Here is an 18,781-nt window from a genome sequence, read left to right on the forward strand (position 1 = left end):
TTAACGTAAAAAATTTTTTTTTTTTTAACTTTGCGCAAAATTGTTAATTGGCGCTCATGTCAGCTCACAATTATTCTCTTCTAAGACAGGACATGACACCTGAACATACCGGAAGAAAACTAGTATTCCACTTTTAGTTGTGCCTACTGGCGGAGAAGTTCATTACAATGTGACAACTTACCCATGTGACAACAAGCCCACTGTATTCTACATGACCAAACAATATATCCATCAGCCATTCACTGTAAATAGAATAGACTCAAGTTAGCCCAATGACGTAATGCTCAGTCTACCCCCCCCCCCCCCCCACACACACACGCACACACACTTTAAAGGACTCAAATCATGAATTTCATGCCTGGGAAAAGTCAAGTGTGTCTGGAATGGATGTCCACTGCGCTCCCAAAGGGAGGAAGGCGGTATTTGGGGTCATGTGGTCAACAAGGGAAAGTGAGGCAGACACAATAAGAAAGAGAGTGAGAGCGAGAGAAAGTGAGTCACTTCCTTACCAAAAAAAAGTATGTGTTTACTTTCCAGGCGCTGAGGAAATGACTCCATGGAGTTCACAGGCTGCTCTGACATCTCCTTTGCCGTCATTAACTGCAAGCACACAGACACAAAAAAATAAATAGCCTATAATTGACACACAAAGCATACCATAGATTATTTTCATTTTAAAAAATTATACTATGTATTATGGAAACTAAAAAAAATTATTCAAAAACAAAATTGGGCTGAAATAGTTTTGGTCACAATCTGTTAAAGGTGAAGTTAAAAAAAAATCTTGACAATATGTTCTATACACCCCTAATGGTCTAAACACGGTATTCTGATTAATGTTGTGTTTGTGGAATATGAATTAAGCAGCAAAATCCACCCGTTTTTATCCATCTCTGGGGACAGACATTTTATCACTCGCTATCGACTGAAAATGACATCACGGTGCCAAAGGGTCAGCTTGCGAACGTCACATGACCAAAACCCAGAAAACAGGTGAGTCGTGATTGGTTGATTCCTGAAAAAAAGAGAAAGAAAAATGTGGACTTCTCCTTTTAATGAAGTTTGCATTTCTTCAGTATTGTTAGTCTAATTAGCATAATTGACTGAAATTTTGTTTTTTGGAAAACAAAACAAAAAACATCACATTCAAATTTTTGTGGATTATATTGATCTGGATGGTCTGACAGACACGACAAAAAAAAACTGCAAGCGCATTATTATTTATTGGTTGATATTGTGACATTAAGTTAAAAATGACTGGCAATTATATTTTTTCCCTCATTGTTTTAGTTATAGAACAAGATTTTTTTTAAAAAATACACTTTGTTGTATGTTTTTTGATAATGAAGGATTCTTTCGTTGTACATTTAAATTTTGAAGATACATGCTCCTCGTTGGACCATGTGCTTATTGTTTGAAATTGTAGTTTATTGCATTTTGTGGATTAAACCCATAGAGAACAATATGAAGGTAAATGGCAAATTAATTAATCAACAGTACACTAATTGCTGATCAGCTATATTAATTGCTGCATTCCTTACGTGGGTGATATAGAAGAGACTCACTGGCCCCAGTCAAGCCTCTGAAGAAAAAAATCCTAGAGCCGTCCCTGAAGGGGCTGTGCTGCGCTATGCAAATTTCATTTGAAAACATCAAATGTGCAACAACTCCCATTAAACCCATTTAAATTGAATTATAATGCAGAAATCGTACCACGTCTTGTGTGTTAAGCTTTTAATCACACCAAAGGAACATATCAGCGGTTTGCGTGCGTGCGTGCTCGCCCACAGCTGTCATTACTTAAGTGTTATTTGGGATGTTTGGGGGCGTGTCCAGAGACCGCCACCATCTGTCTGGTGGCGGTACAGTCGTGATGCAATGAGATCATGCAAGGGTGCAAAAAGGGGGGGGGGGGGGGATTGTGATCTCACTGCACGAGGCTGGACCGTAATGCCTTGTTTACTCGCAGACTGGTTAGAAAGGGAACAAGATACAAATTTAGGTTTCAAGTGAGGTAGAAAATGTTTGCGTCTACTAACGCTCAGCAGGTTCAAGTTGAGGGTTCAATGTCAATTGCGTATTGATGTCACTCTAATGAATGATTTTGCAATCGGGCGAGTGGTGCAGTGCATCACCCAAACCAGCAGGTGGCGATGTGGAGAATAAAAAGTTTGTGGTCCACCCGCCCTATTTTCGCTTGCTACAAATATAACCTAATTGTTTGTTCCAGTGTTCGTCCAATAACGTTTAAATATAAACAAAGCCTTTTAGTAGAGTGACATTTATAGCAGATGAAATACAGTACATTACAGTTTGAACACAGAAGCATAGAAAAGTCATTGCACATTTAACAGGGACTTCCCGTTTTCATTTTTAAGTTGCATGCAAAGGCCTCCTTTAATGTCATTTGAAGCAAAAAGAAAAAAAAAACTACAGCATTATAGGGGCAAAGCTACCTTGGCAAACCACACTGTGGGTATACAACGACAAACATTTCACATTTGGAGCATCTTTCGTGAAGATTTACAGTATAGCATTTACTGTGCAGCATACATGGAGAAAATACGGTAATATTTAGTTTGTTTGAAGGCTGAGACTATATGGGTTACAACTGGGAGGGACATCAGTATTTAATAAGCATATTTACATCATGAGTTAGCGGTTTGAAATATTAAAACAAAAAGGTTTACTGTACATAAAAAAAATTAGACAGAATAAATTACAGCCATATTTACACTACTAAAAAGTGCATCAGAAAACATTTGCTAGCCATTCGTTTTCTCAATAAATAAATAAATCATTTTGCTTCTAATAATTTGCTCATAGCTGATTATTGTCTATGTAAAGGCATGTTTTCTGTGCCTAATGTGGCTGGTGTCAATTAGTATAAGTAATGAGCAATAAATAATGCAAGTACCCTGTAAGCTATACAATAATTCTATTTTTTAATCAATATTTGTGTTCAGTTGTTGGATTACACAAGACTGATTCTTCATGATATGTTTGCCAGACTAATCTAATCCCAACGTGTCTGCGTTTTATAAAGACGTGCAACTTGTGAAATAATGACCAAAGTCCCGCCAGGTGAGAATTACATTCAGTAGCAGGACTGACTGATCATTTTTAAATCGGCTAAGGCACTTTCTAAATGTGTGCTACGGCTTTTGTCAAATTGCTGAGAAGCAGACCAGTCAATACGATGTACTCCGAGTGGTGAAGGACGGACTTCATGCAAACTATCAACATGTAAAATAGGAAAATGCCCTTAAAAAATGTTCACGTGCACACCAAGTTGAAAATGTTCATATGTTTTCATCCTATTCATCCGCGACTCTAATAGATGGAGGTTTATTATTATTATTATTATTATTATAACTCCACAATCAGTTGCAAATAATTCAACTTGTCCTCACTTTGCTATTAATCAAATCAAAACCTCAAGAGTGCAGAAGGCATTCAACTTTTCTTTAAAAGGCTCTTCTCGGGTTCTGATTGGCTTTTTGTTTTTGGGGGAGGAATGTGTCGGTGCCAAATTGAATCTTCAGAACCCCCCTCCACCCGACTTTCTACACACAGTCAGCACCTGCGTTGTCCTCTTCCGCCCCCCACTCCCCAAACCTCATCTGGGGAGACGGTGCAGCCGGGTGAAGGCTATTAATATTATCGATGGCGTCGGGTTCGGCTTCGTCGGTGGCGCCGATCGCCATGTGGCCGCCCTCCTCGCGGTGCGTCCGGACGTGCTTGCGCAGCGCGGCGGGCTCCTTGAAGCTGCGGTTGCAGAAGGGGCAGCAGCACGGCCTCTCCCCCGTGTGGATGAGCTGGTGGTGCTTGAGGTGCTGCAGGCGGCTCAGACGCTTCCCGCAGATGGCGCACACGTACGGCTTCTCTCCCGTGTGCGTGCGCCGGTGTTTGCGCAGGCCGTCCAAGTGGCGGAAGCAGTTGCCGCACTCGGAGCACGAGTACGGCTTCTCGCCGGTGTGGATTCGCAGGTGCGTCTTGAGGGCGCCCGACTCGCGGAAGCAGCGGCCGCAGACGCTGCAAGGGTACGGCTTCTCTCCCGTGTGGATCCGGATGTGTTTCTTCAGGCTGGAAATCAGACGGAAGGTCTTTCCGCACTCTAAGCAATGGTGAGGACGATCTCCGGGAGGCTCCGCGGCCGTGTGGGCGCCAGAAGGTCCCGCTGGCTCGTCTGCTCTACCTGTTGAAACGCCGTGACCTCTTCCGGGTCCTGAAGTCCTCACCAGTGGCTTTTGCCCGTCCATCATCCGCTGCTGCGGGGCATTGTTGCATTCTCGAACAGGCCTTTGGTGGCGCAAAGGTTGGCTGAAGGGACGCTGGGAACTGCCCCCATCCCCAACCTGAACATAGCTGAGGTCAGCCATGGCGTGGGACGACTGTTCACCATCGCCAACTGTGTCCTTCCTGTTGTTCGGAGTGGAGCTTGAAGCTTGTCCCTGCTCCACTTTTATCTCAAAGCCGCCAGCTTCACCAGATCCCTGAGACGGCCTCTCCTCTGAAGCAGAAATAGCTAGGATAAAATTTATTTTCAATTATTAAAGTGGGAATTTAAGCAAAGAAATTGTCATTGTATGTCCTATGCCCCACTAGTCTGCACATGACATTCTGATTAATATTGTGTTTATGCAATATAAATTAAGCATCAAAATCCAACCGTTGTTATCCAACTCAGGGGGCGGCCATTTTGCCACTCGCTGTGGAATGAAAATGACATCACAGTTGCTCAGGGCTCAGATAACCAATCACCAGATCACCTGTGTTTTGAGTTCATTCACGTGACGTCCACAAGATGAGCCGTGATTGGTCGTTACCTGAGCACTGAGCAACTATGATGTCATTTTCAGTCAACAGCAAGTGGCCCAATTTTTTTTAGGCCGATTAGCATATTTGCCAGATGAAAATTCAGATAACCGATTACAGTATTTTAAAAATATATAATGAATATAATAACTTTTTTTTTTGGTTCCTTGTCGCTTACAAGAATAAATATATGAATTATAGGCAGAACATTTGTTTTACAATTGGTGGGGCATTACGTTCCATTTATTATATTAACTTAGCTTTTGAAAACTAAAAATGTCCTTGTTAGGCATGAAATTAACAAAACTATATGGGTCAAGTTATTTTACAAGATGGGATCCTTTATTGGATAGCATGCTGTCTTGCATCCTAAACTTTTACATTTTTGGAGAGTTGCTGCTAGAATTTCTTTTTGACGTGTTTTACAATATAGAATATCTTTACCTGATCTGTTGGCATCAGCGCACATGTGAGATGTGTCTGTTGCAAAGGAGTCCAGAGCGTGGTTGGTCACAGAACCATCAGGTTGAATAGACAGCTGGCAAATCTTGTAGTCGTCTCTTGGTTCAAAGGAATGAAGTGAGTCACCCACGGAACCACCGAGACCCAAATGCACGCCGGCTCCACCGTTTCGAGAGTTCGGATGGTCCACGCTTGCCGCCATAGGGGGCAAAGATGGAGCGAAAACCGACTGACCAATGTTATGAGGGCCACTGTATGAGATCTGAAGCTGGTCTATGAGCTTCTGGGCACTGCACAGACAATCCTGCATAGTCTTCAACTCCCTCTCAGACACCTCCAGACGCACTTTGAGCCTCTCGTTTTCTTGTTCCTTGTGCAGCAACTCTTGATGAGTCTCGTTGATCACAAGCACCACCTCGCCCACGAGAGTGTCAACTGCAGCCGACATGGCAGACTGAATGGTCGGTGCAAGGCGGGATTTCAGCGATGTTACACTCACGCTGCCGTATGCAACCTTGTCTGGTTTGCGGTCGTAGCAGGATTCTGTCCCAGGCCTTTCAGGAATGTTGTTGATACTCGTCTTGCGGTTGCCACTATTTGATGAAGGGGAATCCACGCTGCTCGTATAACCTGCCCGCCTGGAAGCCATAGCTTTGGTTGAGTTAGCGAAGCCTATTAATGCAACTAACTTCGTGTGAATAAGCAAAACGGAAACCGACAGATATGTTCGGTAGATGGGAAGAGTCAGGTGTTACGGCTTAGTTTGACGTCACCGACCAAAACAATCCAGACTACTCGGAGATTAAACAGGGCCCAAATCTGCGCGCTAGCATTAGCCTGCTAGCTTTATCAATAATGTCAAAGCGTATTCCTGAAAACACGCTTGCGACCGTTTATGTGTGAGAATAAAGTTAAACTGCGTTACTTACTAGACGTAAAAATAGCTCCCTGTGTCGAGTCTTCCATTTGCAACCTCTAACTACGGAATTGCATTTAACCCGTCGCAGGAAGATGACGTAGGCACTAGTAATGCACTCTGATTGGAATAAAGCGTCACCAACCTGAAGTGCGCAGCAAGTCAAATCTTGAAACAAAAAAATAAATAAAATAATAATAATTTTATGGGGGATCTTGAGTGCCAGCCAAAATTATATAAATATATTTTCAATTAATTAAATGAATCATAAACTATTTACAGTCATTAGCCTATTCCATTATTTATTTGCGAATTTCAAACTTTGGCATAAAACATCGAAATAAATATACATATAAATAAATATTTAAATAATCGAATCAATAAATATCGAGATGATTATATAAATAATGAATTAATTAAACAATTCATTAAACATTTAATTATATATTCATGCATGTATTTTATTTTGTCATTTTTGGTCCTCCGTACAACAGACACAAACATTCATGTTTTGGAAAAGCTTTCTGAAAATTTTGGTAAATCCAAATTTCTAAACAAAGGCACAAAACATATTCAGATGAACTAATACAATTAAAAACACCAAGGGAATTTATAGCAGACAATGACAAAAAAATATGAATAACATTTTAATTATTGAAGTATGAGTAACATGTAATCCGATATGCTTGGGTCATTTGTAAAATTAGACACATATGGTTTACATTCAAGTAGAATGACCCCGTGCTTATCGGCTTCCCCTGATAAAAACTTTAAAACTGATGTAAACAAGAAGGTTGCATGCGGAATTTTAATTAGAGACACTGATAACCAATCCACAGAGTAGCACGACCACTACAGATATTACCCTCAGCCTACGGCCTAATTTAAATAAATAAAAATAAATACATCGTCAACAAGACATGAATGACAGACAGCACTGTAGCCCTGAGTGTGTTGTTCCTATTTAAATACTACAGAGGGCGCTGTAGACCGCTCCGAACATAGACCGTTCATTCAGTAGTACAAAACTGGAATCACATTTCTATTGTTGTGGATTGTTCTTAAAAGTGAAATAAAACTGAATTCAACATAAAAAAAAAAATCCAGTTTAGTGTCACAGGGGAGCTGGAGCCTTTCCCAGCTGAATTTGGGCAAGAACCAGAGTACATCCCGGACTAGTTGGCACTCATTTGGAGGGCACATATTTATACAGTCAGATTAATAGGATTTCGCATCTTCAATGAATCTAACTTACATGTTTTTGAAATGTTGGAGGAAATTGTACCAGGATAACACACGCTTGGCAAAAGCAAGCAACAAAAAAAAAGTCCAAGCCAGGATTTGAACACACAACCTTTCAACTGTGAGGCAGACAGTCTCGTCACATGTATCACCATGCTTACACAAACATTGGTCATACATCATACCAATATAAAATCTTTTTTTTTTATGTCCCAAGGAATTAAATTACTGGTGTACCAAGTAACAGTATAAAAGCGTCTACCCAATTTAAACGGCAGCAGTTAATGTGAGAATTGTCAAAGAACATAGACCAACCTGCAGGGGGCAGGAGTGAGCATCGTGAATTTGAACAAAAGCACAAACCAGATTTAAACAGATGCTAAACCACAGCGTCCAGCTCGTCTCATCTTTTGACGTCCAACCCAAATGTTTGTTGTGAACAGCAAAGGAATGTTCCAATACTTTTGCTCCAATCAGGTCATCGCTAGAAAATTCTGTGGTACTTGACAGATGTATTTTATTGGTCCCATTTGGGGAAAGTGAGGACAGTCAAATCAATCATTTCGAGTTTCGTTGAAAATAGAATAGTTGACGTATATTCTGACAACTTGCTTATAGTTTGCTGTTAAACTTGTTAAACTAAAATCTACCTTTCCACTCCCTTTTTAGCCATCCTATCTGCTAAAGAAACCAGGCAAAATATGCTGTGGGCGACTGGGCATCATACAAGTCTGATCTGGTTTATTTCCTGGATTTGGTGCGCAGATGTCCCTCAGCTGCATTCCATTTCTGTCTGGACGTTGTTTGGATGTGCTAGGCAAAGTCATGCATTTTATTTAGGTGAGAGGTCTGACGAGGCGTGAGCGGCAGTCTGGAGTCATTTAGTAATCGTTCACGAATAAAGCATTGAGAGCATTTTTTAATTTCCTTCCTCCCTTTAAGGCGATCAGAGATCATTAACAAGCGAGACGCACTCCCATAATGGATAAAAAAAAAGTGAGTAGTCCAAAGCAATGCAGTTAAATGGTCTATGCTGGCCAGATCAGAATGATTTCCCGTTGATATGAAAAGCCTACACACCCCGTCCAATGAGACCAATATAAATCATTTCAAAACTTATTCCACCATTAAATTGTAATGGTTATATATGACGTCATCAACAGAAAAAGTAGTGTGCACACCCACTCATAACTAGAGATGTGGATGCGTTCAGATTGAATCAATCACATTTTAACTCATGTTGAATGACAGAACAAACCTGCTGCGATTTAAAGTGCCTCTGATTAACCCCAAATACATTTTGGATGGCGTCGTCGGCTTTTCCTGATGATAGTTTTTCCTTTCGTAGAAACTTGAAGGTTTTATGCTAATACTGATTACTATTTCAAACTGCTCATAAATTCCTTTTAGCTCATTTACTGCTATTGACGGCTATAGACGTCATAAATTTATTTGACCTATTTCTATTAATTTAACATTTTTTTCCACTTTTGTTAACAAGAGTATGAAAACCCAAACATTTTTGGGGGTACATTTAGAACAGATAAAAAATTTGTGATTAATCGTGAGTTAACTAGTCATGCGATTAATTACGATAAAAAAGTAATCACCTGACACCCATTTTTTATCATCTTTTCTTTTTTAGAAAAAAAAATTGTAATAATTTTTTCAAATTTTTTATCTTTTTTTTTAAGAAAAAGATTACTAAAAATTAGGGGCGTTAGGCGATTACCATTTTAAATCGTAACTAATCGCATGACTTTACTAGTTAACTCACGATTAATCACAAATCTGTTCTAATACAAAAAAAACCTAGGTTTTCACACTCTTGTTAACAAAAGTGGGAAAAATGTTAAACTAAAATAAATAGTTCAAATGAATTTTTGACGTCTGTAGCCGTCAATGGCAGTGAATGAGTTAATGGTACCTTTTGGAAGTACGACCAAAAAGTTCAACCTTGAGTTTGTCGGACTATAACCCATTTTTGTACGTGTTTTCACAAAATCTTTAAACCGTGGTTGAACTCTTTGGCCATAATTCCAGAAGCTCACAGTAATGGTCATGAGAAGTTATGAAATGATTTATCTTTGGTCTGATTTTCAACACAAAACCTGACAACCGGGGTGTGTAGACTTTTCGCATCCACTGTGAGTGATCGTAAACTCTTCCAAAAGCATGCAGACTCATTTAACTTTGACAGGGTGGGAGGTGGAGCGGGTGCAGGAAGGGTCCAAAAAGCGGGGGCAGTGTGGGAGGTTGCAGTTGTTAGTGAGAGGAGAAGTAGAAATAATACATAAAGGAGAAGCAGACAAGTGGAGGACAGCACAGCAGCGTGAAGAGCTTCCTAAAGCATTTCAACTGCTGAAACTTCTGCAAGCAACAAGTAAGTTATTTATACTATTTGTTGTAAATGGTTATTTCTAGTAAGTATTGGTAATGTGAATACTTTTCCTGTGTAATCAAACACAAGTTGTATTTAAAATGTTTGTGTTGATTCATCGTGAAAATTCCTGTAAGTGGATCCAGCTGACTGAGCTGCAGTGTGTCCCACATGGGCGTGTGTGCGTGCGTGTGTGTGTGTGCGTGCGTGCGTGTAGGCATTCACCGACCCTCTCTTGTGCAATACGGTCTGGAATGTTGAATTAGTGTGAGCCACCTCCGACAGCTTAACATGAGGATTAATCCTGCCACCAAATATTCTGTTTGCGTACATTTATAAACCCCTTCAAACGAAAAACAAAAAGTTCCACTTTACTGGCACAACTTAATGAGAGCTTAAGTGAAACCTTTACACAAAATAATGCTTAGTTTAGCTTGCTGACAATTTGTCCAATCATTCAAAAATACTTTACAACAGTAATATTGTCAAATATTTTAATAATCATATTTAAAAATATATATTTTTCTTGGATCAATAGTTTTAACATTATTGAGTGTCCCCCCCCCCCCCCCCCACTTGTTTTTGTTACTTTCCCACATCCTTCTTTTCCTGGTGCCCTGATCAAGTTGACAAGCAAAGCGGGTGGAATTTTTTTGAATTACTCTTTGGCAGCGGTGGCAAGTGTACTTAAACTCTGTACTTAAGTGCAGATAACCTCCTTGTACCCTGGTATAAAAAAAGGTGCAGATTCAAGACCTGTATTTCAATAAAAATACAAAAGTAAAAATGAATGATTATGGTCAGTTACCTGTTTTGACAACTTGGGACAAAACACACAACAACAAAAAACTTCCCTCTCACTTTCCTTCCATTCATTAACTTTCATGGTGGGAAGAAAATTTTGAGTAGCTAGCAAGCTAGCTAGCTAGCTAGCTAGCTAGCATTTGCTTGCCTCATGCTACCAAAACAAGACGGTAATAGCTAAATTAGCCAATGATAACTGGACAAAAAAAATACACATTACTAATGTTTTTACAGACATCGGGGTTCAGGTTTTTCTTTTTATCCTTAAAATGGCTTCCCTTAACCAGAAACCAGGTCACAAATGAAAATTCGCAATAACCGAACTACGAAGTAGTGAGGGAACATTGTAAACCTATTTTGACAAAGTACACGAAAGTATAAAGTACATATATCTGTTTCCAAATTAAGGAAGCAAAAGAAAAAGGTCATACAATAAAAATCTACTTGAGTACAGTAGTGAAGTATCCACAAATCCTCAGTTGAAATAATAGCTTGATAAAATCTAAAACTAATACTAGAATAAAAACTAAAAATCTGAAAAACTGGATTTGAAAAACAAAAAGACAAAAAAAAATATGTATAACGAAAAATGAAAAACGATTACAACCCTGGTTTGTACTTTACTCCCCACCATCACTATTCATCATTCACCCGGCCGGCTTTGGCATCCACCAATGTAATTCACACGCCAGGGGCCCATTATAGCAAATAAAAATAAAACACCAGCCCTCATGGGGAATAAAAAGATCCCAACGGGGTGCAAAAATTGTTGTGACTGCACAAGTCCTTCCTAATATGTTCTTTGTACCATCTCCAGGCTGTGTGATGGCTCCCAGCAGACCCGCTCCCACGATGCTCATTTACCTGCTTCTCTTAAGTGCTTCCACTTCTCAGCCTACGACAAAACCAGAGCCAGGGGCCAATCGGACACGGCCCCTCAGACCCCGTGCGTTCCCGTCCGAGGTCCTCGTGCTCCCCCCGGATAACTATTACGACACAAATGACGACGTTACCACCGTTCCACCTGAGACCGTGTCTGCAAAACGAGGAACGTTGAAGCGATGCGACTACAACCCGTGTGAGGAGAACCAGCCCGCTTGTATTGAGCTCGCAGCCGCCAATAACTGTTTGTGTCCGGGGTCAACGTCTAAACGGGAGGCGCCGCAGCCTCCTTTCCTGAAAACGCTGACCTGGAACGGTTCGGATGTGGTCCTCCGCTGGTGTGCGCCTTACTCCTTCGTGAAAGCCTACAAGGTGACGGTGGGCGGGGCCGAAAAGCAAACGTTTGGGAGGAGCCGACGCAGCGGGGGCGTGGGCCCCATCCAGAACATCTCCAAGGTTTGCTTGGTGGCGCTGAACGACGCCGGAGATAGCGAGGGATCGTGTTTGATGTACCAGCCCGAGAAGCGCAGCGCGTCTCTGATAGCGGGACTGATAGGGGGCGCTCTGGGGCTCTTGTTGCTCCTGTTGTTGGCTGCGCTGCTCTGGAGACGGCGGCGGCAGAGGAAACTGCAGAACAGCATCTCCGTGAGAGGCACTGCTGAAATCTAAACAACAACACACGCTTTCACAAGAGACACTTCACCGGGGTGACGACGGAAGTTTTTCTTTGTAGAAGAAATAGCAAGGAAAGCACTCAACTTTTCAAGGGTTACGCAAGTATATACCCGAGCGGTATCAAAATAGTTCATTATCCCCAAAACATGCAATTATACACACACAACGAAAAAACTATTGCAAAGTTGCTTCACCCAGAAAGATTTTCATTGACGTACAGTTTTGTGGAATAGTAAACAAAAACTCTCAAAAAAAATATACAGGGGTAAAATGATATGACTAAAACTAGACTAAAATGTTGACAGTTTTTGTTGACTAACACTAGACTAATAAAATTGTTTCCTTGGACTTAAATGCTAGATTTATAGTTGACTAAAAATGGACTAAATCAAAACGGGATGAGGTTGACTAACTATGATAAAAATTAACAAGCGGGACTGAAACTTGGACTAAAAATGACTGAGACTAAATATAAATCTAAATATATAATTAACACTTTACAAATCCTATTTCTCAACTAAAACTAACGAAAAAACAAAAATTAAAAAAAACTTTTATTTTCGAAATAAAATAAAAACGAAAATGCTTTAAAAAAAAACGAAAACTAACAAACTACATTTAATGTTTACAAAACTAACTATAACTATGGTAATCATCATCATGGTAATCATCATGAGCCTTTGGAGATGATTTATTTTGATCTTTAAAAAAAAGAAGAAGAAAAAAAGTTTTTTTAAAAAGTACAGTTTTGTATTTTTTTCACAAAAACATATTAGTTTTCTATAGTGCTAAAGCCACAGAACCGAAAACAATGCACTACCACAAAACTACAAAAATATTTAATGTATTATGCAAACAAAATTGATCAATTATTTTTATTTAGACCTTACACATTCACGAAAAACATTCATACGTATTAAATATATTTATGTCTTTGTTTTTGTTTACTATTCCACAAATCAGTAGTCAATATAAAATCTACACTATTCTATTTTAGAATAGGATGCACAAAAGAAAATGTGTGGAATGAAAAATGTATTTATTTATATAAATATATTTTTAAAGATGATTGAGTATAGAATCGTGGAAGTGCCAATGTGGAGCAAACATTTCTGACTGGCAACTAACTTCGAACCTATTTGTATATTTAAAACGTATTTTAAGAACCGGTACGTTTGAACGTACTTGTGGGCTAAACGCTTATAAATATTGGGGTATTAACTTGTGCATGCATTACAAATACGTTCCAAAATTGAGTAAGTCATTTGTAATTTTTCTGATTTATTATGCTAGCAAGATTTCTGTTTGCCATTCTTTTTAAATGATACCAAGTGGGTCTGCGCATGCGCAAGTACGGTCGAGCATACTTGGAAATACATTAGTCAATGTATTATTATGCTCGTTATGATATATATATTGACTTTTTGCACTGCTTTCCTCCCATCTACATATTTTAATCAATCACATATTTTATAAATTCAAGTCAATGTGTGTGTATGTATATATATATATATATATATATATATATATATATATTATAATTTACTTTCATGTTTATATTATGTCATTTTAATGCTACTCGTTTATGTCATGTCTTCACCACAAATTCCTAGTAATGTAAAATGTATTCACTTACAAGGCAATAAAACCAGATTCTGATCATTTAAATGCGTTTAAAGGCATTTGCCAGTCAAAAATGTTTCCTCCGCATTGGCAGATTCACAATATATAAATTATAACACACATTTTTGTTGTTGTTGTTGTTATAATGTGCAATCTTTCTTTCCCCTATCATACCATTTGATGCAAGCAAAATCTTTTTTTAAATTTTATTTTATTGTGGTTTTGTTTAGTTTGAAGTGGTGTGGAACTGCAATGTTTTTTTGATGTGGATCTCAGATGGTGCATTCCTAATGAAGAAATGGTGAGTGTTTTTTTTTTTTTGTTTTTTTTACAGTGTACAAGTTGAGAAACCATTCCGAATGTGTGGGAGTGAAGTATAGGTGCTTGATTCTTCTGCCAAGTTTTAGAGGAAAATAAATCCCTCATGACACATTTTACAGATAAACAACAGACTGTAGATTAGAATTTTTTGAAGTAAAGTCATTAAGTCAGTGCTGTGCATGTTTCTGCGCGTAGAGTTCGGACCTCCAGACACCACGAAGAATCCAAATACTGGACAGGCAATATTCCCCAAAAATCCTAAAGTCGTTTGTACAGAGTAAACCCATTACATGAAAAAGGTCAAACTAATATTTAAGATCCTTAAACTGACTTGCTTGCGGTATGATACCAATCTAATGAATTAAGTCATAATGCCACAAAACATTAAACGTGGCATTGAGTGAACGTGACTTCTCTGTGAGAAGTGTTTTTTTGTTGTTGTATGCCAGTGTTCGAAAACAATGTTACCTTTTTTTTTTGTCTACGCACAGCAAATTCTGAAATCTTACCGCTGTACTGTATACATTTTGTTTGTTTTTGACTATTAAACACCATTGCAGTCCAACTGTGTGTCTTTGCTGTTAACAGTTTTTGAATGGCTGTGCGACTTCATCTGTCTTGTCGGAAGTTTGAGCGTTCAACCGTTGTTTTTGCAGCTGTGGTAAAACTTTTTTTTTTTTTTTTTGTGGGTATAGATTTCACGAGGCTTGTTTCATTCCATCTGAGACTTGACAGTCTTCCGCTACTTGGCTGGTATGAGGCCATGATAAGAAAGAATGTCCAGCTTTTCAAATTTTCCGGTTCACAGAATGAAACTTTTCTTTCCTGGTGGAAGGAGAGAGTGTATTCTTTTCTGGAGAAATTGCGTGTGAATGCTGAAAGCTAATATTTGAATGCAGGTGGAAAGCCCATGGATACATTTGCAATGGAAGTGGGATTCGAACCCCCGACCCTTGCTTACGGGCCAATGCTGTTTAACACCTGGGAATGATAAGTTGCATGGGAGGGAGTGGAAAGTTGGATTTGAATGTCTGTCCAAATTAAAATCAATGAGGAAACTCTGATATTAAATGTTAAATTATGTGAAAACTGTAAGTACGAAAAATATGGGCCCGGGTGGTGTGAATTTTTGGAGCAAGTTGAAATTGGAATGGTGTAAATCGGATGCTGTATATGGGAGTTGAATGATGACAAAGATGTGAGGAGAATAATAAAAACGAACGCGGTGAATGCTTTCAGCATTCACAGTTAGGTAGATTTGGTGATTTCACACAGTATCCTGTGGGTCTTGAAAATGTCAAAATGCTAAAAAAATAAATAAAATAAAAATAAAAATGGCCGGCAATGAATGAGTTAATTGACCTTGCACCCGTGTTTTGGGGATGTGACAGGAAGACGGAGTACTTATAGAAAACATAAAAGAACACGCGAACCTTACACAGGCAGGCTAGAGCCGGGACTCGAACCATAGCATCGTGTACTCTCCAGTATCCACTTCATATGTAGATTAGATGAGAAGCAGCACATTGTGATTTTCTTGTGAACTGTTTGTCATTTTCCAGCATTTGAAGTGAGTGACAAAGCAGATTACGGCTGGTGACTCTTTTCTCGTACGTGGACAGATTCTGCAAACCGGAGTCACGTTGAGTCACCCATTCGTCAGAAATGTGTCTTTTGTGACAGACAGGGCCGCGTTCACTACATTTGGGCTCACAACAACATTTGTTTGCGTACGTGCCTCCAAGTCCCGTGACTATCTGCGATTTGGTGACTCACGGTGACGCAAGTGGTTTTGTATTCATGTGTTGGTAATATGTGGACTAATGCTTAGCAGTTGTTCATTTTTGTTGCAATAATGGCTGTGAACTCAAGCGTTACCCCATTTGGAACATGCAGTGAGGAGGTAGCCTGTTTTGTCTACTAGCCTTCATTAGCTAATAGTATTAGATCTTTGCTGCTCTCTGCTGGTGGCAATATTAAATTGCATCCATCCATCAGTTCATCTCAAACATCTGATGTGAATTTGAGTATGTATATTTTCTAGCTTGAAGTAATACCAAAAAAGTGGCAACATACTACAAGAAGTTGTTTTCGACATTTTGAACAATTTTTGTGCGTCGTTCTAAAGGATATGGACAATGTATGCATAATCTAGAGCAATTTAATCAGCCAATTTTACAATGTGGAATTTGCAGTACACGTGCATCTTCAGTAAATTACAACATGGTGAAAAATAATTATGTCAATGTGTCAAGAGATTGTGTCTCAGATTCAGTAATAATTTTCATGTGTATGTAGATGGATGTCAAATTTAAAATGTCCACTCTGTCATAGTGATATCAATTGATATATACATTAGAAATAATAATAATCTGAAATTCAAAATATAGTTACAGGTACAGGGGTCAGCTTGCTAACTGAACCATGCGGCTAAGTGAATGTCCACCATTGACTCATAAAATTAGCATTAGCAAAACATTAGCCAAAAATGTCCACCCTGTCAGTAAACATCCATATCCTCCTGCAAAGGCGCTTTATGGTGTTATACTCCAGTATCCGCTATAGTTAGCATTAGCACAATATAATAGCTCATTACTTGGCAAGTAGAAGTGTCACTCTTATGTAATTAAGTCATTTAAAAAAAAAAAAAAAAAGATTAATCATCATACATTTAACAACCAGTATTTAATTTGCACTTGCCCATTGAAGTTCTGTATAATTGTTATTTCTTTACTCAGCTGCCAGGATCAGCTTTCATGGGGCATATCAAATGTTTCTAAGTAGGTCAGCACCCATTTGAGTCCTTTGTTGCAATGAGGTCATCCTGTAAACTCCCGTTTCTTTCTGTAGAACATATGACAAGTTCATAGAGGGCAAAGAAGGACACAAATGGACTTTATTCCCGTGGATCTTTCTGCTCAGGCCCCATGACAGTGAACGTTAAAAGGATTAACTTCAGAAAATATGTCCGATGATTTATGTTGTTTTGTGTAAGTGTCAGCTTGTTACACGTGCGTGGGTCTCCCGTGTGATTCGCAGTCACACACCTTTTATATCCGCTTCAATGGCAAATCAAAGCACCGTCCTGTTCTCATTAAGATCACTAGAGGTCATTACTGTAGAGCGAGTTCCTAAGCACCTTAGGCATGAGCTCAGTGATAATGAAGTGGGAATGGAAATGAGTCGATCTAATGGGAATGAACATGAGTTTGTGCCACTATTTTTTTTTTTCATTTTTCAAGAGACATTTAAATTGTTTGCTCGACTTTTTTCCATCAGTGTGCCGTCAAGTGCTTTTTCATTACATGTGCGAGGAATTCAGGTCACCATGGCAACCTGCCATTGTACAACGGGACATATAGGCAAGAGCCTGAGTTATCCATCAAGACTGTCACAGACAAACAATCGGATGTGACCTCAGGGGGCCGGCATTTTCCCCCCACTTAGAACACAGGCACACAATCAATGACATTTGATCTCCTGACACATCATCAAGCTGAGGTCACGAATCTCTATACCGTTTTTTTCATCTATTACATCAAAAGCTAAAACATGTCTATGTATTTATTCAATGCGGGATAATCCTCATAATGGGTAAAATAAAAATAAATAAAATTACATTTTGTCTAATCCCATCTTTTCTGCCCACAATCTCACCTTTGATTGACATAAATTTCCCCAAAGGAATTCAAATTAGTACGATCAGATTAAAAAGTCAAATATTTTAGAGCTATTAATGCTTGGGCTGGAAATGAGTTGCACCTTTTGTTCCTGACTTATGCTTCATCATTTTTTGCATCATTTGCTAAAAAGCATAGGCTTGATAAAAAAAAATGAGCAGAAAATGACGACATTTGTTCATTGATGCTAAATGGTAAGGATATTCAATTTTTTTTCCCCCTCAGACAGAAACCAGTACAAGTACTGAACTCGAGTAGTCACCGACATCATAAGTCGTTTTGAAACACAAAGTTTTCCACAAAGAAAGACCAATATAGCATTTTTCCTTAAAATTGCATGAAATTAATTATTATTCAATTTCATGGTACTGATTGTAAAATGGCCATAGGAGGGCAGCTAATACTGGTATTGGCCGCCCTCTTGTGGACGTTTTAAAATATGAAAAAAAAAAAGCCTGGTATCGAACTGATACGATACTTGGTATCGGTACTCGCCCATCTCTATTCAATAGTATTATAGAAGAGTTATTAGCGGTGCAATATACCTGATTTGCTTGCTGGATGATCTCAGTGGGTGCTGCCTGCCATATGGGTCTTTAACCGTGTAATAAACCTGCAGGGACATGAAGCCAGAGCTGTATTTAACCTTGCCAGATCCCCGAGCAGAGCAGCTGTTCTCACGGTGCCCAATTTCAGAGCGTCAAAGGGAAATCTCACTATTCCAAATCTGCAAACGACTACTTTATTTACAGCTACGGTGCCTTGTGAAAGTCTTAGCCCCCTGTGAACTTTTTGACCTTTTACCACATTTGAGGTTTCAAACGGTAAGATTTGTGTGTGTGTGTGTGTGTGTGTGTGTGTGAAGAATCAACACAAGTGGAATACAATCGTGATGTGGAACAAAATGTATGCGATATTTTCAACTTTCTTTACTAATAAAAAAAAAAAAGGACACCACCTTTTCTCTCAGTGCAGCCA

General features: G+C 39.1%; 3 protein-coding genes and 1 long non-coding RNA gene across 13 annotated transcripts in view; 1 reads left to right on the forward strand and 3 right to left on the reverse strand.

The window, feature by feature from the left end:
• Positions 1-1,894, reverse strand: part of ltbp3 (latent transforming growth factor beta binding protein 3) — a 38,591-nt gene extending 36,697 nt beyond the window's left edge. Inside the window, exons 1-4 of one of the 7 annotated variants that reach the window (XM_077545772.1) lie at positions 1,714-1,894; positions 1,566-1,628; positions 878-1,015; positions 510-600 (exon numbers count right to left, since the gene is read on the reverse strand). In XM_077545772.1, coding sequence (XP_077401898.1) covers positions 510-597 — 88 coding nt within the window. In that variant the 5' untranslated portion in view covers positions 598-600; positions 878-1,015; positions 1,566-1,628; positions 1,714-1,894. Of the gene's footprint in view, positions 1-509; positions 601-877; positions 1,016-1,541 lie in introns of all 7 variants that reach the window. The other 6 variants (XM_077545773.1, XM_077545775.1, XM_077545770.1 and 3 more) reach the window with 6 other exon arrangements.
• A 1,032-nt stretch (positions 1,895-2,926) lies between these two features.
• LOC144035812 (uncharacterized) lies at positions 2,927-6,298 on the reverse strand. 4 transcript variants are annotated; one of them, XM_077545779.1, is made up of 4 exons: positions 6,210-6,283; positions 5,780-5,918; positions 5,263-5,715; positions 2,927-4,528 (listed from the first exon to the last, which is right to left on the reverse strand). In XM_077545779.1, exons 3-4 carry the CDS (start codon positions 5,588-5,590, stop codon positions 3,567-3,569), a joined length of 1,290 nt encoding a protein of 429 aa, XP_077401905.1. In that variant the 5' UTR covers positions 5,591-5,715; positions 5,780-5,918; positions 6,210-6,283; the 3' UTR covers positions 2,927-3,566. The 4 variants fall into 4 exon arrangements, with proteins under 4 accessions (XP_077401905.1, XP_077401904.1, XP_077401903.1 ...); XM_077545778.1 differs by having other exon boundaries at positions 5,263-5,918; XM_077545777.1 differs by having other exon boundaries at positions 2,927-4,513; positions 5,263-6,298.
• A 3,172-nt stretch (positions 6,299-9,470) lies between these two features.
• On the forward strand, positions 9,471-14,688 carry LOC144036143 (leucine-rich repeat neuronal protein 4). Its single transcript, XM_077546522.1, has 2 exons — positions 9,471-9,821; positions 11,440-14,688. The coding sequence occupies exons 1-2, from the start codon at positions 9,614-9,616 to the stop codon at positions 12,171-12,173; spliced, it is 942 nt and encodes a 313-aa protein (XP_077402648.1). The 5' UTR covers positions 9,471-9,613; the 3' UTR covers positions 12,174-14,688.
• Positions 10,669-18,538, reverse strand: LOC144036145 (uncharacterized). The gene is made up of 2 exons (XR_013288595.1): positions 18,349-18,538; positions 10,669-12,169 (listed from the first exon to the last, which is right to left on the reverse strand). It is a non-coding gene; the product is annotated as an uncharacterized LOC144036145 (long non-coding RNA).
• Positions 18,539-18,781: the final 243 nt, after the last annotated feature.

This window comes from Vanacampus margaritifer, chromosome 16 (assembly GCF_051991255.1).
Source record: "Vanacampus margaritifer isolate UIUO_Vmar chromosome 16, RoL_Vmar_1.0, whole genome shotgun sequence".
Taxonomy (NCBI): domain Eukaryota; kingdom Metazoa; phylum Chordata; class Actinopteri; order Syngnathiformes; family Syngnathidae; genus Vanacampus; species Vanacampus margaritifer.

What these genes read in the sequence shown, in the direction of transcription:
- LOC144035812 (XM_077545776.1), bottom strand. Translation starts at nt 5,929, where the DNA reads ATGGCTTCCAGGCGGGCAGGTTATACGAGCAGCGTGGATTCCCCTTCA. An exon ending in CGCTGATGCCAACAGATCAG is followed by an intron (nt 4,529 to 5,262) that starts GTAAAGATATTC and finishes ATTTTATCCTAG; the next exon opens with CTATTTCTGCTTCAGAGGAG.
- LOC144036143 (XM_077546522.1), top strand. Translation starts at nt 9,614, where the DNA reads ATGCAGACTCATTTAACTTTGACAGGGTGGGAGGTGGAGCGGGTGCAG. An exon ending in GAAACTTCTGCAAGCAACAA is followed by an intron (nt 9,822 to 11,439) that starts GTAAGTTATTTA and finishes TACCATCTCCAG; the next exon opens with GCTGTGTGATGGCTCCCAGC.